General features: G+C 44.6%; 2 protein-coding genes across 2 annotated transcripts; one reads left to right on the forward strand and one right to left on the reverse strand.

The window, feature by feature from the left end:
- Positions 1-5,355: 5,355 nt before the first annotated feature.
- LOC123083000 (alpha carbonic anhydrase 7-like) lies at positions 5,356-9,259 on the forward strand. Its single transcript, XM_044505168.1, has 5 exons — positions 5,356-5,485; positions 5,578-6,005; positions 8,104-8,271; positions 8,890-8,943; positions 9,173-9,259. Exons 1-5 carry the CDS (start codon positions 5,386-5,388, stop codon positions 9,257-9,259), a joined length of 837 nt encoding a protein of 278 aa, XP_044361103.1. The 5' UTR covers positions 5,356-5,385.
- A 10,171-nt stretch (positions 9,260-19,430) lies between these two features.
- LOC123087996 (phosphomannomutase-like) lies at positions 19,431-22,082 on the reverse strand. Its single transcript, XM_044510130.1, has 10 exons — positions 21,799-22,082; positions 21,604-21,670; positions 21,393-21,469; positions 21,256-21,291; positions 21,114-21,169; positions 20,942-21,041; positions 20,747-20,842; positions 20,583-20,672; positions 20,310-20,361; positions 19,431-19,651 (listed from the first exon to the last, which is right to left on the reverse strand). The coding sequence occupies exons 1-10, from the start codon at positions 21,916-21,918 to the stop codon at positions 19,596-19,598; spliced, it is 750 nt and encodes a 249-aa protein (XP_044366065.1). The 5' UTR covers positions 21,919-22,082; the 3' UTR covers positions 19,431-19,595.
- Between the last annotated feature and the right edge of the window lie 407 nt (positions 22,083-22,489).

Consider the following 22,489-nt stretch of genomic DNA (forward strand, 5'->3'; position numbering starts at 1 on the left):
CAAGGTCTTCTTTTAATTCCTGTCGAAACAATCTATGACACATAATATCGTCTCATCAAAATAAGCGGTATAGATACCTGAATTATTTTGGGTCATAATTTAGCGGGCTGTCACCAAAATAAGCTCTTTATATCCTTTTTTAATATTTACTAAATCTAATTTTGCATTAAACATAAGCGGTGTACCCTCAAAATAATAATATAAGTGGTATATTGTATTTCCTTTTCTTTCCAGTGAAACTAAATGATCTGTGATATTTTAGTTTGAATTAATTATATTTTTTACACCCAAGTTTCAGGTTTGTAACAGATATTGCCCCATCTAGAGATTTTTCTCAATTTATACTCCATTTAAGCAAACTTCTACCACTTTTTATCCCATTTCCTTTTTCCTTTTTATCGGCCAAAACTAACCACCTTACATGGTAGGGTAAAAAAAAGCCAAACATTAGCTTTCTTTTTCCAACAAGGCGAACCCCTTTCGATTAACTCCCCACGGAAATATTTCAGAACAATTACAGGAGAGAATGGAAGTAGAAGGTCAAATAGTGGCGAGTAGGCGCATTAGCTGGAAATCCGCAGCCAGTGTTTGCTGTCGAAGCACTCACTACAGGGCTCAAACCTATTAGCAGTACATCTAACATATAAATGTTTAGGTACTAGTGTTCATACAATAGTTATAACCCTCGCATAGGGCTTCTATCAATCGTTGTCTCTAAGAGCATCTCCAACAGCATGTGTATATTTGGATGTCTATATATTCATATAGACAATGGTCTAAAAAGATTCCCTCATATATACATTCAATTTTGCATCAGAACGTCTATATACAGGGACCATGACAGGTGGGCCGTTGCTGGGGAGAGGAAGAAATCATGACTACAACTGAGTTTAGACAATGCCTTCACATTGTCCAGGCGTGGACATTGTTGAGGTTGATTTAGAGGATATGTATATTTGGACGATCATATAGACAAGCTGTTGGACGCCTGTTTTGGGCTCACATCGTGGAAAACGAGTATAGACATCCATATAGACAAGCTATTGGAGATGCTTTAATGCTGTTCGAGCATGTACCTAGTGGCGCTTTGCTAACTCTGCCGTCCTAGGGTGGTGAAACCTTCTACTCGTTTCAAGGGACCCCATTTCAAGAGGGAGGAAGAATTTATTCTAGGTTTTTTTGATAATTTATTATTAAGCTCCTTTCATAACTCCCTACCACAAACCTTCTTTCTTCAGGGGTGGGGGGTGTTGCTGACCTTATAGGACCAATTGTATGGTGTAGAGGAGGATGACTGCATGTTGCCATACACAGCATTTCCATATGCGTACATCAGCACGCCATATCAAAGCCTTTTTTTGACCGCTAGAAATCTTCTTCTCTGCAGGCCGCAGCTACAGTGAGCAACTAGTTGCTCGTCCAAAAATGAGCAACAGGAAGGGGTTTGAGACGTTTCCACTAATTTTGTTTGTGCTACCAAACAGAACAGCGTTCCAATTTGGCCATCGTCCGTCCAGTTTTGTTTACACATGAACGGAGAAAATGACCGGCCGTGCCGCTTCCCAAACCCCGGCTTTTGGAACGGTATGGGACCATACATGATCCCTTTTGGTGCAATATAATGGAATGGGACGACACCGGCGAAATTTATCTTCCTTGTGCTCTATGCGTCAAAACCAGACCTTGAAACAGGAGAAAGGTGGGCCTCGACCCCTGGTTGGTGTCCGCTGTTACTTCTTAATAACACGCTAAACGAGTTCGATGCGTTTTATCTGAGACTATCATTGGCATATACGCACTAACCGCCGTGAGAGATAATGCTTTATGGGGCCCTTGGCGTCGTACAGTTTCTCTCGAAAGGTATACAAATTTCATAGTTGAGCGGCACGCACCCGGGTGAGCGGCATGCCTGGCTGAGTATACAGAGGTGGGCTTGGTCCCGACCCTCCACGCAACGTGCAGGAGCGCTTAGGGCGATTGGCCCATGACCCCTTCGCGCTCAGGATTTAGACCGGCGTGTTGAACTCTTTGACAAGCCTATGTAGGACTACGACATATCGATTATCCGAGGCCGGTCATTACCCATAAAATGTTGTCTGGATAGAGGTAATCGAGCGTATCAGGTAATGTGGTGCACCCTAGTAGGAAAGTATGCTATTCAAATAGCCATGTCCATGGTAACATGGCGACTTGGAGTTGTAACCCGGCCTCTTACAACAAAAGTCGAATACTTGTTAAAACACACTCAAATAAGAGATAGATGCTCCCGGTGATCGCTTTCTCACAAGGAGACGAGGAGATGATCCCCGGGCTGGATTATTGCTATATGTTGGTATACGACGATATCATTTAAACTCGTCTCTTCCACTGTTGGCTGCAAGAAGATGTAGTCTTTGATAGGATGAGTTTCTCCCCTTTGTTCTGGCATTTCTGCAGTCTAGTCCATAGATATTACCCCAGTTCTTTGATGCCGATGCATATGTAGTGTAGATCTGATGTAACTTTGCGAGTACCTCGCATGAGTACTCACGGTTGATTTGCTTCCTTTTTCATTTGATCTGGTTTCTGTAACAGCTGGTAGAACCGCGGATGCAGGTTACCTCGATGGTGGTTACTACGTGGAGACCGATGACCAGGAGTAGCCCAGCTGTCCCAAGCAGGAGGCCTCGGCTTTTCATAGTGTCATTGTTTTGCTCAGCCTTCTTAAGGAAAAACTTATCTAACTATGTTTGTACCCAGATATTATTTGCTTTGATGGCTGATGTATTATGGGTCCTATGCAAAATAGACAAATTTAAGACTTTTCAGGACGAAATTCAAGTGTGTAAATTTTCAGGACGAAATACATTAAAATGAGGGCTATGCAAAATAGACAAATTTAAGACTTTTTAACACATGATACTAGTCATCTTCCCAGGTCATGAGTTTGTCTTTCTTATATACTCCCTCTGTTCCTAAATATTTGTCTTTCTAGAGATTTTAAATGGACTACCACATACAGATGTATATAGACATATTTTAGAGTGTAGATTCACTCATTTTGCTCTGTACGTAGTCACTTGTTGAAATCTCTAGAAAGACAAATATTTAGGAACGGAAGGAGTAGATCACATCTTAAGGTATTTCATCCTGAAATTTTATACACATGCACATAACATTCTTATTTACTTGTACACATTTTTTTAGATTTAAAAAAATGAAAAGTATGAATTTTGATTATTTTTTAAAAAAAAAAACAGCCTCCACATGGAGGCAGAGAGCCAAAATGCCTCACTCACCAAGCACGCCATATTAAAGCCAGTTTACCCCTAGAAATCTTCTGCAGGCGACAGCTACAATGGAGCAACTAATTGCTCTCTGAAAATGAAAGCTTGGGTTTCCATGAAATTACTGGGACCCTAAACAAACGGGTGCTTTGAAGAAAAAAACGATCCCGGGTCGCTCCCCAGGGCGGCTCAGGAGCGAAACCCAGATCCCAGAAAAGCACCCTTCGCGGCCACTCTCTCGCCGCCTCGGCCGCGGTGGCGGCCGGGAGAAGTTGAGGCGGCGGCGGCCGGCTGGAGCGGCGACGGTCGCGCCTGTCCGCGCACGGCGGTCAGAGACGTCGCTCCCTGGCTGTGTTGGTGGAGTCGACTCTCTTCTGTGGTGGTGCCCAGCCGCTATATGCGATGCTGAGCTTCCCATGGTGGAGTTGTGCGTTGATCGATGGAGATGTGGACAAGATCTGGGTTGACTGACCTGTTTCTTTGGCAACTACTCACGAGGTACGTAGCGCGGCCATGTCCAGCTCTTTCGAGCGACAGCGCCGTCCATGTGTGTGGACTGTGGAGCTAGAGGAATCTGGCCCAGCCTCGTATGATCGTATCGGTGTCCTCTTGAGCGCCGCTCGTCTGCTGGAGATGCCTGGCCTTGGGTGCCGGTGCCCGGCCTGGCGGCGACAGGTTGGATCGCGGCGGCGTGGGGGCCTGCTACCGTGGTGATTAAGGTGGCAGTCATCGTGCTCTTCTCACATCACCATAACGGCTTGTATGATCGGTCCTTCTCAATCTGGCCATCAATGTGTTTCGGAACGGCCATCGGAGATTTTGCTCAGGATATCTGGATCGGTTAGTTTTCGATCGTGCACGTCCATATCAGCCTCGAGGTTCTAAAGGCGTGGCACGAAGCTTTGTTGGCTAATGACACATTGGGACATGCCGGCTTCTCGATTTTCATGGTGGAGACAACGGTGAAGAAGGTCATGATGGCCGACATCGGAGGATCAATTACACGAACGGAGCATGGAGGCGATGGAGTCAGCCAGGTGTTAGATAACTCTCAGGAGCAGCAGCGATAAGTGGGGGCGGCAACACTGGAAGATTTCATATTTGAAGGTACTTCTGGGGTACCAAGTCGTGACTTTCAGGGTGAAAACCTAAGGTCTCGCCTTCATTGGTTGTGTCTGGTGATTGCCTTGCTGAAGGAATTGTTTTTGAGAGTGCGGACTTTCTCCGGGGTGAAAACCTAAGATCTTGGAGCGGGCAATGATGACGCTGCTGCACTGTTCCTTTCTTGGAGACGTTGCTTGGAGAGCTTTTATGTTTTCCCGGTGTTGTATTTGGTGGAGGTAGAAGTGGTGCTTGTTGATGAGGAGTTGATCGCTGTGGCGGGACCTTTGTTGTTGTTTTTTTTTCCTTTGGCTGTGTGCATACTGAATGTCTTTGCAACATCATGTAGGTGCAAAGGCTGGGTGTAATTGGTACCTACACAATATTAATATATTTTCTTTTTCAAAAAAAGAAATTACTGGATCCTATTTGCCGCGTGGGCACGTCTGAAAGAGAAACCTCGTGGATAATGGGGGGTTTGAAACGTTTCCAGAATTTTGCTTGTGCTTGCACAATCTGTTAACATGTATGGGTCTGAACAAAAAACACTCACTGTACGTAGGAGGATCGGTTCTCAAAGATGTTACGCGATTGATGATGAAAAATGGCATGGATCCAACAAAATAGCGTTCCAATTTGGCAAATCGTCCTTCCAGTTTTGTTTTGTTTACATTGAAACGAATGGAGAAAATGACGAGCGTCCCTGTCTATCCCTTGTCGTGCAACTCAACGGAATAGAACGACGCCGGCGAAGTTTAATTTGTTGTGTTGTGTGCGTCAGTACTGTACCATAAGCCGTAGCAAATTGACAGGTTTCAAACGTTCCAACTTAAGGCGGTCGTGGCAGACGGCCAAGACCCATGTCTCTCTCTCTCTCTCTCTGGCTCTCCATTATATATTCCTTATATATATATACTCCACCAGCTCTGTCCCCGGTTCAGCACACGCAAGAGGAACTCACCAGGTCCACGACCAGAGGAGCCGACACCCAACACGGCACGGCCAGGAGAGAGACAACATGTGTCCGTCACGGGATCTTCACCTCGCCATGCTTCTCATCTTCTCTTCATCCGTCCTCCTCTCTGCCGTCCCGGCGGCCAGAGCCCAGCAGGAAACCGGTACGTGAGCTCCGTTATCCACCGCGGCAGTGGCGAGCTGGCGACCGCCGCGTGCATGTCCTGAAGTCCTCCATTCTCTGTGTGCATTGCAGACGAGGAGGAGGAATTCAGCTACTCGCTGGACGCGGAGAACGGGCCGGCGCACTGGGGCGACATCAAGGAGGAGTGGTCCGCGTGCGGCAAGGGCAACATGCAGTCGCCCATCGACCTCGCCAGCCCGCGCGTCTCCCTCGTGCGTGGCCTCGGCTACCTGAACCACTCCTACGTCGCCGCCAACGCCATCATCGTCAACCGCGGCCACGACATCATGGTCAAGTTCGAGGGCGACGCCGGGAGCGTCTCCATCGACGGCACACCCTACTACCTCCGGCAGCTGCACTGGCACACGCCCACTGAGCACAGCATCAACGGCCGCCGGTACGATATGGAGCTCCACATGTTTCACGAGAGCGCACAGGGCAAGGCCGCCGTCATCGGTGTCTTCTACGAGATCGGTGCCCACGACGCCTTCCTGCACAAGGTGCCTAACTTTTCTTGCTCTACGTTGCGCGGATACTTCAAAAAACGCGCGTATCCAGCCGGATACTGCCTCGATATGGCCCGGTACGTATCTTGTAAGTATCGTTCGATTTTTTGATTTTAGAAAAAGAAAATAATATTTTATACTCCTAGCACTAGTATAAAACAGGGCTTTGGTCACAGCTTCCTATACACATTAGTCCCAGTTGCATCATGAACCGGGACTAATATGAACATTAGTCCCGGTTCGAGCGGCTAAGGCATCAGGAAGGCGTTAGTCCCGGTTTGAGACACGAACCGGGACTAAAGGGTGCGGTGCCCTTCAGTCCCGGTTCGTGTCTGAAATCGGGACTAAAGGTCCCATTTTCAAACTCTATCCCCCTCCCCTCCCCCCCCCCCCCCCCCCCCCCCCCGCGGTGTGTATCGCCTTTTCAGTTTTGTAAAAAGCAAAAGAAAATGATAAAAAAAACTTAAAAATTAAAATCCTTCGAGATGTAGTTATCTTACTACATCTATTAGTTAGGAAAATTAAAAAACTTAAATTTGGATATGTTTTGCAAAAAAGTATTACGAAAAAGTAAAACGGCCATATCTTTTGCATACGATATCGAAAAAAACCGCATAAAATATCAAAAAAATCAAAACAAAAATCTGCAACCGGGATATGCTCAAATTTTTAGAATCCTCAAATTCTGAAAGGAAAAAAGGATATGCTCAAATTTCAGTTTTTTTGACTTTTTGTTAATTAAATCTGGTCAAACTGTGGTCAAACTGTGGTCAAACTATGATCAAACTACTTATTCAAGAAATATTAGTGTTAATAAACAATTGTTTTTAGTTTTTTGACTTTTGGTCAAACTATGGTCAGATCTGGTCAAACTATGGTGAAACTACTTATTCAAGAAATATTACTGTTACTAAATAATTATTGTTTTTTAAATAATAGTTTCAAACTCAAACGGTGCTTAATGCTCAAGTTCAACTCCTAAGGGTTAATGGGATTGACAACTTAGTATTTTCAGGAAAACAACAAGTGTAGACTTGAAAACTAGGGGGAATAGAAATCGAAAGTTAAGCGTGCTCAGGCTGGAGTAGTGAGAGGATGGATGACCGGCCGGAAAGTTAGACGATTTGGAGTGAGAAGTGGTGATTAGATATTAGAGATAAAATTGAGCAGTGATGAGGGGTGATTAGAGATTAAATGCAAATAATTTGAAATTTTGAAAATCAAGAAAAAATCAAAAAAAAAATTCAAAAAAGTTCAAAAAAATTTAGTCCCGGTTGGTGTTACCAACCGGGACTAAAGGTCAAGCTCCAGACAGCGGCCACGTGGAGGGCTTTTAGTCCCGGTTCGTAACACAACCAGGACTAAAGGGGGGAGGGGGGGCTTTATTACCGACCCTTTAGTCCCGGTTCCGCAATCGGGACAAATGGGTCTTATGAACCATGACAAATGGGCCTTTTTCTACTAGTGTAGGATACTTCTGCAATACTTTTTGGATACCTGAAACCCCTCGTTCGATGTGAAATCCCCTCAATAATAAAGGCGTGCCTTTTAAAGATACTCAACATGGGCGCGAGTTCATGCCAAAACATGACTGTCAATATTCTTGTTCAACTGAAAGGTGAGCAAGAGAGAGTTAAAGCACTGATTGAAACAACTATCCTGAAAAAATCCCACTACCAATTAATGAAACAGGACAAAGTGCAACAAAACAAAGGAAATAATCCTATTGAGGCATGCTTTGACCTAGAAGCTCTATTTTGTTTTCAATATTTTTAATAATTAACATATATAATATCTATATATAGACGTACCGCCGTATCCATGTTTTTAAAAAATTGACGTATCGGGTGTATCTCTGTATCACGTATCCGATACGTATCCACGTATCTGTGTTCTTGCTTGATTTCTTTAGTTAACCAACCAAACAACCAGGCTTAATTTAGCTTGTTTAACTAAAGCCCACACGACAACATGGGGACTTACCTTAATTAAGCTTAACTAACTTCAACATGTTACCTCCCTTTGCAAAGCTGCAAGATTCAATTAATAATTGGCAGGCCCTGTGTCTAACTCTAATTATGCACGAACGCAGCTGGAGCCATACCTGGAGATGATAGCGGGTCACAAGGACAGGGAGGAGAAGATGGGGGTGATGGATCCAAGGTGCGCCAGAGGCAAGGCCAGCGTCTACTACCGCTACATGGGCTCCCTCACCACCCCACCCTGCACCGAAGGGGTCATCTGGACCATCGTCAAGAGGGTACGTCCTCTCATTCATTCACTGTCACGCATCACCTCGCATCAAACACCACTACCAACTACTCCCTATATTCCACAATGTATTGCGCCCACGCTTTCTTAGATTAAACTTTGACCATAAATTTTACCGACGAGATCGACTTGGGCGGTAGCAAAAGTTATTCCATTGAATTCATATTTTTGATATGTATTCAGTTGTATAATTTTTGCTCCCGCCGCAGTCGGTCTCGTTGGTTATATTTAGGGTCAAACTTGAATCTCGGAATGCACGGCCATATTACATTATGGAATGCAGGGAGTAACAACTATCAGTAAAAAAAATCGTTTCTTCACCATCACATGCCACACAACTGGCAACTGTCGAATAAAAGGATTCGTTTGTGGAACTTAACTGTTTGTATGGGGCTGCCAGTTCGATTTATGTACAGATCATTTGATTTGTTATATTATATATTCATATAAAGAATCTTCCCACCAGTGGAACGCACATCAGCTAGATGTGTGCACAGGTCCTATTATTCGATATGCATTGCATGGTTGGTGAATAATGATGGAAAAGATATATATTTTATCTTATTACTGAAAATTTTCCTTTTTCTATATCTGGTTGAATTTGCAGGTCCGCAGTGTGTCGAGGCACCAGCTGGAGCTTCTCCGGAAAGCCGTTCACGATGTAAGATTCTTTTTCCCCTTTTGTTTCTCTACATGAAAGAGAAGTCTTGCCATTCTCCTCATGCATTCGACTCTTGTCTTTCAGCACTTTACTCTCGTGTTAGATGGTAGACCTTAACCATGGACCTCTAGAAATTCCACAGCGACATGAAAGCCTCCTTTAATTTGTTCGATCTCCTCCCATGGACTCGAAATTTTTTGGACTGATTTTCCTTCAACCCTACATGCAGGACATGAAGAAGAACGCGAGGCCACGTCAGGAAGTGAACAACAGAGATATCAGCATGTTCCGGCCTTTTGAGCGAAATAGACATTGATTTCTAGTAGTGATCCTCTGCCTAATTAGTCTGGTGCTTCAGATATCTTATACGTATGGTTATATTATTATTATTTTATCTAGTAATTTTTTCCATCCAGTTTGATAGATACCTTGTATACGGTTACTGAACAATAAAGGAACACAACCAGTTCATGTCAATGCGTATCTTGATGTTGGAATCCGGATTGTCGATTTATTGTCACGTGTTCCATAACTCATCCAACTGCCACTGACATTAGAAATGAAAAAACTGGCAAGGATTTGATTATGTTTGAGTACCTGCAGGAATGATATAAGGCCATCCATGGCTAATAATTGTATTACCCATATTCGTTGAAGCCAGAATGGCGCCAGTCACTTTATGGCTAATTTTGGCAGAACACAATGTAGTGCATTTTGGCTTGGCTCTGGTCCGACGAAGGTCCAGACTTTGTGTACTCATGGTTGTAATCCCTAAATGTTTAGCAATACAATAGTTATTTCGCAAAAAAGAAAAAACAGCCATCCAAGGAATAGTATACACCTGAGAGGATTATCATGTTGCAACCGTTGGTAGAGCTCAAGAAATGCCAAGTTTGATTATTCCTGAATATTAGCAACATAATATTGGTTCCTGGATGTCAAGTTGACTATGGCTCTTAATATAAACAGAGTACTCAACTAAACAAAGAGGGGTGTGTCCACCTCACCTCACTAGTAGAAAAAGGGGTACTTGTCCCGGTTCATAAGGGCCTTTAGTCCCGGTTCCGGAACCGGGACTAAAGGGTCGTTACTAAAGCCTCCCGCTTTAGTCCCGGTTCTTACACGAACCGGGACTAAAGGCCATTTTATGAAATTTTTTTGAAAATTTTCTTTTTTAATTTTTTTCAAAATTTATTTTAAATTTTTTTTATTTTCAAATTTTTGAATTATTTTAACCTCTAATCTCTAATCATCCCTCATCTATTCTCCCTCTTTTCCAAGTCTCCACTTGTTGTTTTCCTGACAATAGTAAGATGTCAATCCTATTAACCCTCAGGAATTTAGCTTGAGCATGAAGTCACACATTTCACTGTTTGTGTTTGAAATTATTGTTCTAAAAAACAATAATTATTTAGTAACACTAATATTTCTTGAATAAGTAGTTTGACCATAATTTGACCACAGTTTGACCATAGTTTGACCAGATTTGACCAAAATTCAAAAACACTGAAATAATTATTTAGTAACACTAATATTTCTTGAATAAGTAGTTTGACCACAGTTTGACCACAGTTTGACCAGATTTGACCAAAATTCAAAAAAACTGAAATAATTATTTAGTAACACTAATATTCTTGAATAATTATTTAGTAACACTAATACTTCTTGAATAAGTAGTTTGACCATAGTTTGACCAGATTTAACAAAAATTTAAAAAAAATTGAGCATAACTTTTTTTCCTTTTAGAATTTGAGGATTCTAAAAATTTGCAAACAGGCCGTAGGCAGTTAAAATCGGATGCGGATTTTCATGCTGAACATTTTGATATATTATACGTTTTTTCTGACATAGTATGCAAAAGTTATAGCCGTTTTACATTTTCCCTACACTTTTTGCAAAACATGTCCAAATTTAAGTTTTTAAATGTTCCTAACTAGTAGATGTAGTAACATAACTACATCACGAAGGATTTTATTTTTTGAAGTTTTTATCATTTTCTTTTTCTTTTTGCAAAACAGAAAAGGCGATCGGGGGGGGGGGGGGGGGGGGGATGTACAGTTTGAAAATGGGACCTTTAGTACCGGTTCGTGCCACGAACCGGTACTAATGCCTCAAACCCCATTAGTACCGGTTCGTGGCACGAACCGGTACTAATGCCTCAAACCTCATTAGTACCAGTTCGTGGCACGAACCGGTACTAAAGGTCTAACCTTTAATACCGGTTCTTGCCACGAACCGGTACTAATGGGCATCGCACCCATTAACACCGGTTCGTGGCACCAAACAGGACTAAAGGTCCCATTTGAACCGAGACTAATGCCTTTGCCGCATGAACCGGGACCAATGCTCACATTAGTCCCGGTTCATGACTGAAACGGGACTAATGGGCTAACCCGACCTCGATCAAAGACCTGTTTGTACTAGTGCCAGTTACTGTACCTGGTACGATGATGACTAGAGATAAGACTTGTGGGCCATGTGCCATGGACACCGGCATGAATTAATTCAACTTTCTCAACAGTTCAATCTAGTAGAAAATAACATAGGAGAGTTGAGCATACAATGTAATTATTGATGGCCCTTTTATGTCAAAAAAGGCTTTCGCCCCGCTTTACATATAAAGCAATGACCGACCACAGCTCAAATACAAATGCACGCCACTACAACACACGCACACACCCAAGGCGGGATACATAGGCGCTGAGCGCAGTAACACTACCCCTAGTACTACAAGAGCAACCGGAGTCCTCAACCGCGGACACACCAACGCGAAAAGAAGAAGCCACATATGACGAACCGTGTGATCCAAGGCGGTGCCTTCAGGAAGGTTACGACACCAAAGCGTCGTCACCGTCTGACCCGAGGATCAGAGTTTCCCCTGGAGCAACACGATGGGCAATGAGAGCCGCAATGACGCCTTCAAGAAGGAAGCGAGCTTCGCCGCCGCCGGTCCGCCTGAAGATAGATCAGGTTTTCACCCCGGCCAACACTCATCACCACCGGACACCACATCCCATTGACCACGCCGCCCACACGGCCATGGCCACCGGGCAACACCTAACCACGGGCTCTGCCCAAGCGCACCGCGGAGCCACCACCAGGGACGCCGCCCTAGCATCCAAGACCTGGACACCACCTCACTCGAGACCCATCGGTACCCCAACCAAAGATACGAGCGGAAAGGAACCGCCTTTCGCACCCCTGGGCTGCCCCCAACGCCGAAACCCAAAGGCCAGCCAAAATTGGCCTCCGTCGACCCATCCTGCTGCCGGGCACGAGACAAGGTCAGTCCTGCTGCCGGGCGCGAGACGAGCTCGGTCCTGCTGCCGAGCGCGAGACGGGCGATGGACCGTAGTCGAGGGATGGCCGAACCTTCGACGAAGGTAGCAACCAGACGACAAGGAGAGGGCCGAAGGTCGAAACGGGCCGCCTACAGACAAGCCGACACCGGAAAGCCAGCCGCCGCCCAAGTCAACCCGCGGAGCTACCGTGGAGCCGGCACGACGAAGCCACCTAGCCACTGCCGCCCACAGCCGGGACGCAGCCACGCCGGGCCAGGGCCCAAACCCGTGCCGCCAACCGAAAAAAGGCGAAATCCAGCCGGCACGCATCACCACCACCACCACCATGCCGATGGCAACGAGCGCATCGACCACCGCGTGCCGCCGGCAGGCCCTTGCCGCCGCAGCCCGCGCCCCCTGCCTGCGTCAAGTCCAGACCAGGCATGGCCTGACCTGACCGGAGGACCGCAGGGGCGCCACCACCAGGGGAGCTGTCTAGAGAAGGCCCAGACCCCGCCTCCACGCTCGCCAGGCCCCAGCCCAGCCGCCGCCGAAAGCAGAGCCGCGAGCCCTCGCGTCAGATCCGAACCACCCCGACCATGAGGAGGACCCCCCCCCCAATGTCCACAACCCCTTCGCACGGCCGCTGGCAGCCCGCGCCTCCGCCACCAGCTGCTGCCACCACGCCGCCACGGCCCGTGCCCGGGACGCGCCGCCGCCCGACACCGATGGCCCGCGCCGCCGGGAACCGAGCAGGGGAAGGAGAACGCCCCGCCGCCGCCAATGCTGGCCGGGCTTTGCCCGTCAGCTCGCCGTGGCGGCGGCGAGGAGAGGAGGAGGGGAAGGAGGGCCCTGGGCCGGCGGCTAGGTTCCCCCCCCCCCCCCCCCCGAGCTCGCGGGAGCGTCGCTGGAGGGGGGACAGAGATCTCTGTATAAGTCAGGGCGGCCCAATCCTCTCTTGAAGGCTCTTTTCAGATCAGTAGTTGCTACTTTCGTAGTTCAAATGAACAGCAGTCAAACACACGGCCCTGGACTTTCTCATTCCGAGGGTTGTTGATTGACAGGTTGAAAGACATACCTAGCTAGGGTAATCAATGACGCAGAATTTATTCAGACAACGTGCATCAATTTATTCGTTCATGGGCGCTCATATGATTGAAAAGTGTAAAAAGGTTAGGTGAAACGGAATGAATTCCCTTAAGTGTGTTAAAATGAGAGTTTGAACGGCCAAAGTAAAGGTATTTGAAAGTTAATAACTTTCCTGATCCCTCGCCGCCGTTAACAGTTTTGTGTCTTTTTTTAGCATTCATTAGATGTGCTTATACGGTGTGTTACAACATATATGGGGGACGTCATGTTACTAGAGAAAGAACATCAGGGCTTTAAACACGCAAGATTGGAGATGAACTTTTTATTGGATTTCTTTTTCAGAAAAAGAAAGATATTCTAGATATGAACACATTGCTAAAAATTGCATAATATTGTTAGCACAAATTACTTATATTAATTTTTACAGCTGGTTTTGATAACCTGCTTATATAGATAAAGTAAGAGAACTTAAATTGCAAGCTTTCTAGTGTGAAATGTGTTTTTTTTTCTTGGGCTTTAGGGTTGTAAGAGCAACTCTAGCTAACCCCCTATAACTGGTTGAGCTTTGCTACACATACAGGATGTTACAGGCATGAGGGGTTTACAGGGTGTTGTGGCGGTTTTTAATTGGTCATTAGTAGAGGCACGGGCCCACCCCATTGAAATCAGGGGGAGGGGTGTTTAGAAAGTTTGGAAGGAGCCTGTAGAAACCTGTAAAAGCCTGTACGTCTAGCATTTTTGTAACTGGTTAGAGGAGAAAAGAGTAATGCTAGATTCACGGGGCCTTCGCGGAGGGTTTACGGGCTGATCAAGAATTAATGGCCAAGATTTAATTAAGGGTATGCGGGCCCGTCAATGAAAATCAGGGGGGCAAATTAGGAGAGGGCACGTCAGCCACTCCGTAAAAGTCCGTTGGAGACAGCTCGTGAATCTAGCATTATCGAAGGAGAAAAATAGCTGGCTAACTGCATCCAGCCGAATTCCCAAAGCAGACTAAATATTATTATCCCTCCGGCACAAAAGTTTCCCCAACTCCCGTAAATATACTCGACCACAGCACAAACGAGAAAAAATTCCAACCCCGACCCTCTGCCGCCCTCGCAGCCACCCTTTCCCACCGTTGCTATCACCGATGACCCCTACTCCGGCTTGAATGGATAGTCAAAACCCATCCACCACCCCACTGGCCACCGCAGCCGTGCGTCACCACTAGTAACGACCCCTGCGCCGCCGCTTGCACCCAAAACAATGTTTGGCACAAAAAAACTTTTATGGTAGAATGCACATGTTACTTATGTTAGACGGTTTGATTTGCTATTATCTCCTTTCATTGTAGAATGCAAAACTGATTATTGTGTACTTATCATTCCAAATCAGGGGACACTATGGAAGGCCATCATATAGGCATTGTAAAGACTTTGCAGCCTATCCCAGGATAGATTCAAGTGATCCAAAAATATAGGGGACACATGAGGAGAAGATATCAAAGAAAAACTACACACACTAACAACAAACATAACTGGGAAGAAACAACGAGGCAAAGCCCAAACGACGCAACACGATCACTGCTAGCTTAATCAAACGGCATTGGCCAGCTGAGATCTAGCCAGGACACTACAGCATCGATGCAATCGAAAGGTGTCGCGCATCCGAGACTACACAATGTCGGGACACCACTTGTGCCACGATGTGCAATCGAAAAGGTGACGGGAGCCGAGACGACACCACAACACATGTGTGCCACCAATGCAATCGCATATGCACTGCCTAGCACAGACATGAAGGAGCACCTGAGCATGAACTAGAAGAACACCAACGAAGACGACCAACACCCAAGGCACGTCCCTCCCGGGTAGGGGGAAACTGCATCCATGACCGGCACCAGGGGGAGCTGCCTTGCGTGCATTGGGGTCAATTGACCCATATGAAATTTGAAAATCCTTCACTAATTTAATACTAATCACTATTCATTTAAGGAAGATGACCCCACTGTCATAGACATGACCCCATCAATCTTTTTTTCTAGCTTTGTCCCTGGTCGCCACAGCAAAGCCATCGAGCTCGCCAACCCAACGGACAAGCGCCCACCGATGTCGGCCCTTCCAACCCGCCCATGACAGCCCCCCGCGTCGGGAGCAAGCCACATCCATGGTTGACATCTTCAGGCCAAGGAGCTACCGACTAGGAGGGGAGGCCCTTGGTCGACGGTGGGATGGGCTCTCCCGGGCCGCCCGTCGGGGGAGTGACAAGGGAGACTGGGGGAGGGGGTCTTGGAGCAGTCTAAGAATCGCCTAGAACTAGCCCGAAGCAAGAGGGCACTGCCATGAATCTTTTGTAGTTACGGAGCTGCCGAGCATTTTCTAGGAGATCTAATGGTCCTTTATCTTCGGTAATTTATATTTCCTCCGTCTTAAAATAAGTGTCTCAACTTTAAACTAACTTTAATACAAAATTAAATTAAAGTTAAGACACTTATTTTGTGATAGAGGGAGTATCTACGTGGGACCACTTGGTGAAAACAAGTTGGGGTTGTTTCGTTGGTGACCTTCATATGCATGTCTGGCTACGTTGGAGCAGTTTCTGCCAAACATAGTTTGAGAGCAAGTTGTTTGGTTCGGGCCTGCATGGGAACCTCATAAAATACTCCATATTTCGTAGGGTAACCATATTGTAACAGTTCGGCGAATAAATTGACGATTGCGAAGGTGACTATGCGTGCGCTTTATCCTGGATTTCCATTTCGTAGACTTAGGTGACAGCTCCGGCTAATTACATGCCGGATGTGCTCGAGCCAGGTGAGGGGAAAGGAGGCTTAGGGTCACGGCAACCGACAAATCATCATATTTCACTCCCTCCGGGCAATTATCTATCAGGTAGCAACGAAGTAGCTAGCCGCTCTGTGCTAGGTGCATGCCTTAGACCACCTATCGGTGTTGCTTTCCTTAGCCATACTGGGGATGGTCTAAGAGCACTCTGTACTCCATTCATTCATTGTACGGACTAGTTAACATACCAATCCAACCCATGCCACAATTAATCACATACAACCCGTCTCAATCCAACCTGCACGCATTCCATATGTAACCTGCGTTGTTGCTGTGCCACTTAGGTAGTGGCTCCTCTTGGGTTGAACAGTAACCAAACGAGTTCCTGTGAGTCCCAAATCATGTTGCAGGACGGGCCGTATGGCATGAGGACACGAACCAAACTAGCCCTAATCCCTGATGCCTCTCAAGCCAACCCAACTCAATAGATCACTAATTCTTGAATATACGGTCACTAGAGGTATATCACTAAGAGACTTGGAATGAACTATATTCATCCTTTATGAATTGCTTATGTGAAGGTGCTTCGCAGCTCACCGTGATGTATATATATCAGATTGTGCAGCTGTAGTTATCTCCAACCCTAGCCCATGTGCAACTTCTAGCCCGTTCGATTCGCTATCTTGCATTTTTATGGTAGATTTATATCTTTACTATGTCATATGCTCACATGTTTTTGATATGATTGTGCACGTATGGACCATGGACAGTGTTATTAATGGTGTGCACTACCTACCTCTCGGTTCTGGTCCTAGTTACAACGTAGACTACATACTGGTTCTGCATGAGGTTTTAGAAGTGAACTCAAATATCTCAATTGGCTTAGAACCTGTGCAAAATGTACAAAAGATCATCCCTCAACTTACATGTGTATTTCTTGCCTTGTAGAAAATAATAATAGAATGAATGTAATTATACTACTCCCTCCATCCCTTAATATAAGAGCGTTTTTGACACTAGTGGGAGTACAATACATGTTGTTCAACCATCTGACATTAACTTATGTATGGTGAGTCAACTAACATGATTTTCTCTGGCACATAGAAAATTCTTTGATTTTGCCAAATAATTCTTGTATACTAGAAAAAAATCAAGGGTCACAATCATGTCTGAAAATGTCTAAGACTCCCTCTGGGCCAGGTCCAAGCCATACATCAGTTTGTCCTTGTGATTTCCCAAAGCTAGCCACGAAGTGATTAGCATTATTTTGGCATCGACGAATATGAGTAATACAAGAACTACATTCCTCCAAACTTCCTTTAATTTCTTTGATCTGAAAATATATTTTATAATTGAGATATCAAATTCAACTACCTTATGTTACCTCTAACATAGGGGAACATACATCCACTTGTTTATAAGTCGAGAGTTATTCTAAGCTTCATTCTTAGCATCAATAGTTGGATGGATAAAGAGAGAACAAAAAGAGGGCTAGGGCATCCTTATAGTCTTAAACACTAATGGCAAAGTCAGACTCCTGTGCTAGGTGGGATTTTAACCACTCAAGTGATGGTTAAATCCGTCATAATTCCATCAATCCTAGATGGATAACCATCCAGTAGAATGATAGAAAAGGATCCAAACCATTCTATCTCTACTGGAGTACTGAGATTTGATCGTGCCCATGCAATACACTAGTAAATTTGAACTAGGCAATGTAAGCATGAAAACATTTTCCTTGCCATTTATGTTTAGGTTTGCTCTACAAGCCCCTCCACATGTACTCTTTTATCACATAATTTGATCCACAATATAAAATGATCTCCTCCCTACCAGATTTCTCAAAGTAAAACCAAGCATGTCACATGACCAAACACATACGTCTCTTAATTCACACAATAAATTGTTGCCAGGCGGGATATACATTCTCGGTCACCTCTCCTTGAAAGCAATGAACACCAAGCCTGTCACAGCGCCAGATCAAAGAAGTCCTCATGTTGCTCGTGTATTTTTTTTCTTCTAGGATACAATGTTGACTAGTCGGCGGAGGTAAAAAGCGACCACACGAACTGGACAAGACAGGCATCTCCTCCATTTGTCACTCTAGTGCTACTCATTGTAGTTTAATTTAATCTCTTAGCTCCTAGGAAACTATTACTGTCAACTGGAAGCATGGTGCTGTAAAAAGGATAGAGCATGAACTAATCATTCATGAATTAGTAGATTACCTGCTAATGTCATCATCAGCTCTTAATTTGGACTTTTGCCACACAAATATGGCAATGTAGTAAGTCAATTCAAAGGGAATTATAGTAGGCATGTGACACTTTGAAAATTTAAGTGCGAACAAAACTAAACCCTGTTATGGGATCGAGTGAGTAATAAATTACTTAGATACATAAAGTTGGCAGTTCGCTATTGACAAATGTTGGACCTCCCCTGCCCTATAAATAGACCCATCTGCACTCAAATGCTATATATGTGCAATAACCGACCATTGCATAGAAACCTTAACCTTTAGTGGCCATCATATTGGAAGTATCTATGTGCAATGGTGTAGTCTGCTCCAACATACACAGTTGAAACCATGATGCTAAGTGGAAACCTAGAACTACAAAGTTCAGGGCGTGCTGAATCTGGTTGTGCTGGTCGTAGTGTGTGAGAAATTAGAATCATTAGGCTTATGTTTGTTCTAAGAGGCTTAACTGAAGATCTGTGGCACCTGTGATTCATTGATCATTGCTACAGGAACTATATCTGAACCAGCATAGTAAGGTCACCTGATGGTCATTTTATTTTATTGTTCCAAAATTGCTTCATCTAAATCAGATAAGGTATAAGTCAGTTTACCTTAAGCATGTGTAACTTGCAAACTGAAAGGTGAAATGGTCAATTTCGGCACCAGCCTAGCTTGATGATTTCCTGGAACCTAGCTCTTTTGCTGGAACAGGAATATCTGCTTGCTTACAGGAGTATAGTAACTATTTATCCTATATACCTAAATAGTTGATCTCCACTACATCTAATTCTCTTAACATGCAGCCTCCCACCTCACAAAGTTATGGCATACATATCTATGACATCAAAATTAATCCTTGCAATTATCCACATCATACTTCTTAGACAAATCCATGTCATTAGCCGATCTTCTCATGCATGTGTTGTGCACAATTGATTGGAATTGGAGCTACAAAATGACCTTTGGGATTCGGATTGAGAAGTGAAAATAGGAAGTGGAAAAGGCTTACATGCATAGAAGTATTGGTTGGTGTATGCTCTCTTCACAAATACTGAAGCATTTTTTTCTTGGAAAGCTCTATGTCAAATGTATGTCCCATAACGAAAGACCATGTGTATCAAGAATAGTAAATATTGGATGAAACACACAATCTCAAGGAACGGTAAAATGTTTTTTTCTTTCCTATTTCTAGTTCCTGTACCTGAACCTAGCACACTATAGTACATATGTTTCTCTGAATGTAAACAGATGAATGTAAATGGGACAAGTGTCTGGTAATCACTTTGACAGGAAGATAGATCTGCACTGCTGCATCGTGTCGTCGGGGTTGGTAACTGCACATGTAAATGATTTGTCAGCATCAAAGCCAGATAAACCATGTGTTGAACTCAGCGAATAAACTGAATCAGGCAACAGCTTTAAAATTGCAGTCAAGTGGAGTAACCACATAATTGTTTTGCAACTAAATAACAATGGGAGCTGTGCAATGTTTCTGAAGGAGTATCGAATGCCTTATGGTTACTCAGTTCAGTACTCCATAAGCCTGAGGTACACTCTTCAAGGACTACAGCTGTGATGGTGAAAAGGTATTTTTTGGCAGCTTTTAACATGACTTAAAAAAGGTGTTACTCCGATGATTAGCTATGATGGTGAGAAGGTAGTTTCTGGCAGCCACTACAGCTTGATCACCAACAATTCAGAGAAGTTGGATGTTAATGATACTGCCCTCTGGCTTGAGCACAATACCAAATATGAAATCAGTTAGCAACTAATAATTTCGTTCTTTCATATTTGGCATTTACAGATGTACAAAGATGCTCTCTATGTCTCTCCTGTTCATTAACGAGCCATTCGAGAAATCTCATGTTAATCCATGGCCTTTCTTGTCCTGCAAAATTACCTCATCCAGGGATGTCCTCAACTTAAATATATATATAAAAAACTCCTTGATTTCACAAGCATAGAACAACTTTTAACATACAACCAGCATACCTGTATGACCAACTGTTCTGTCAGATTCAAATATCTCATGATCATTGCCACCCTATTAAATAGAATGGAAGGAAAAAGGAAGCACTAGTCAGACAAAATGCTACAGAGACAGACACGGTACAGTTAAGTTTGTAGTAATTAAATGGAATGTCGTTAACAGTGGCTTGAAAAGTTTGCTGAACACCTTGTGTGCACAAAGGTACTTCACTTCACAAAAGACAATGATATTTCTTACCTTGGGAGCACTGCACAACTAAAATATACATCTCTCACCTTGTAAGTTTTGTCCCCAAAAAAATGAATTTCTTTGAATTCTTCGAGATATCTCAAGCAGTAGGTTTTGTCCCAGCCTTTTGGGAATACCTGAATTCAGTGATGCACTGCTAAATACCAAACTGGATATTTATAGCGGATATGTCTTGGTTTACAGTACTTACATCAAAACTAATCTGCCCTCCAATGGAAAATGTGAGGTTCAAGTGGCTAAACTTGTCACGAAGTACTGAGACCATTTGAGGCCGAACGTTATGTACCTAAAGAAATTGAATAGGTTCAGTTCCTGTTCTTGTAATGGTACCTTTCCCCTTTCTGATTAGAAGTAAATTACTTGTGTTTTACAAGACGGTCTGCACCTTATCATACTTCTCAAAATCATCACGCTCCTCTTGACTACAGTTCCTCCCTATAGGCGACACATTGATCATTCCATTCCTGAACTCTATGAATGTACCCCTGGGAAACGTTAACATGGTCAGTAAAGAGGTAGCAGCGGCGGGAAATTTTTGAACAGAATTCGGTGCTGACCTTTTAATCGGGATATCCAAGTCCGCGATGTAATGAAGAGTGAAGTTAATGAATTCCTGCAAGGAAAGAACACATACCATCACTATCAAGGCCTCGGAAGTCGAAACTCATCTGCAACCCCACACGACATATATAGGCTCACCTTAATCTGGTCATCTCCAAGATACGTTTTCAGGCTCTGCAGCACCAGGAAAAATTCAGAGGTGGATCTTTATGCAACTTACTAAGTTCATGCTAAAACAGTGTACATGTACAATGTGGACTGTGGTGAAGACTTACTTGCGTCCCGATAAGCTCGCCATTTCTGTACGCAACCAGACCGTTCTCGGAGAAGACGTAGTCGTAATCGGTGATGACTGCAGAGGAGAGAACGAACATCAGAGATTCAGACCCAATTGGTTACGGTTTCAGACAAGGTGAGCAAACAGTGCCTCGCGAAGAACTCTGAATCCTAGCAGACCGTCCTGCTGAATCCAGGCAGGCTGGGTACCTGATTTGCCGAGCTGCTCGGAGATCTTGACCAGATCGGATCCCCCCACCAGGCCCACGCTCACAATCTGCTCCCGGGAAGAAAACCAGAGTGCCACAACCAGGCATACAGCAAGTGGGAAATTAGATCTTAACCCACACGAGAATCCCACGGAACGAGAAACTGGAACGAGAGCGGGAGGGCCTCGGGCCTCACCTCGCGCAGCCGCTTCATGAACTCGCGCATCTCCGGCGACACCTCTTTGCGGGGCGCGGTGATGGTGTCGTCGACGTCGAAGAGCGCGAGCACCTCGGCGTTCTTCCTCGCCGCCGCCATCCTGCTCGTCCTCCCGCCGCCGCTGCAGCTGCTACGAGTAAGAAGGGACGGGGCGCGCCTCCTCGCGGCGGCCGCGTGATATAGCGCCGCCGGCGAAAGGAGGTAGAGGGGGATCGATGCTTGGGGCGGACAAAAGTCAATACGCGCGAACGTGGTGCTTTTCGCACAATATAAATGCAGAATGACTAATTCACATCTAGATGTTTTTTTTAAGATGTCACATCTAAGTAGTTCATCACATAATAAGGGGTTTCAAGATTTATAAAAAGTGTTTTTTTAATTATTTTTTTACTGATGTTGTGTGATGTCATGCTTAATTAGATGTGACATACGATTTGTCCGCCCCAATATAAATGTTATTTTCTGAAATTTTGTTAACTTTCAAATCGCGTATCCAATTGTACGATTTGTCTGTCATGGTTTGATTTTAGCAGGACCAGAGTTTCAACACTAACACCCTGTTCGGAATCGCGCCGCTCCACAGCTCCACTCCCGGAGCGGGCGGAACTGCAGTAGAAAATCACGAAGCTGCAGTATCCTCGCTCCGCAGATTCCAGAAGTGTGTGGGTTG

This window comes from Triticum aestivum, chromosome 4A, assembly GCF_018294505.1.
Source record: "Triticum aestivum cultivar Chinese Spring chromosome 4A, IWGSC CS RefSeq v2.1, whole genome shotgun sequence".
In the NCBI taxonomy this organism is placed as follows: domain Eukaryota; kingdom Viridiplantae; phylum Streptophyta; class Magnoliopsida; order Poales; family Poaceae; genus Triticum; species Triticum aestivum.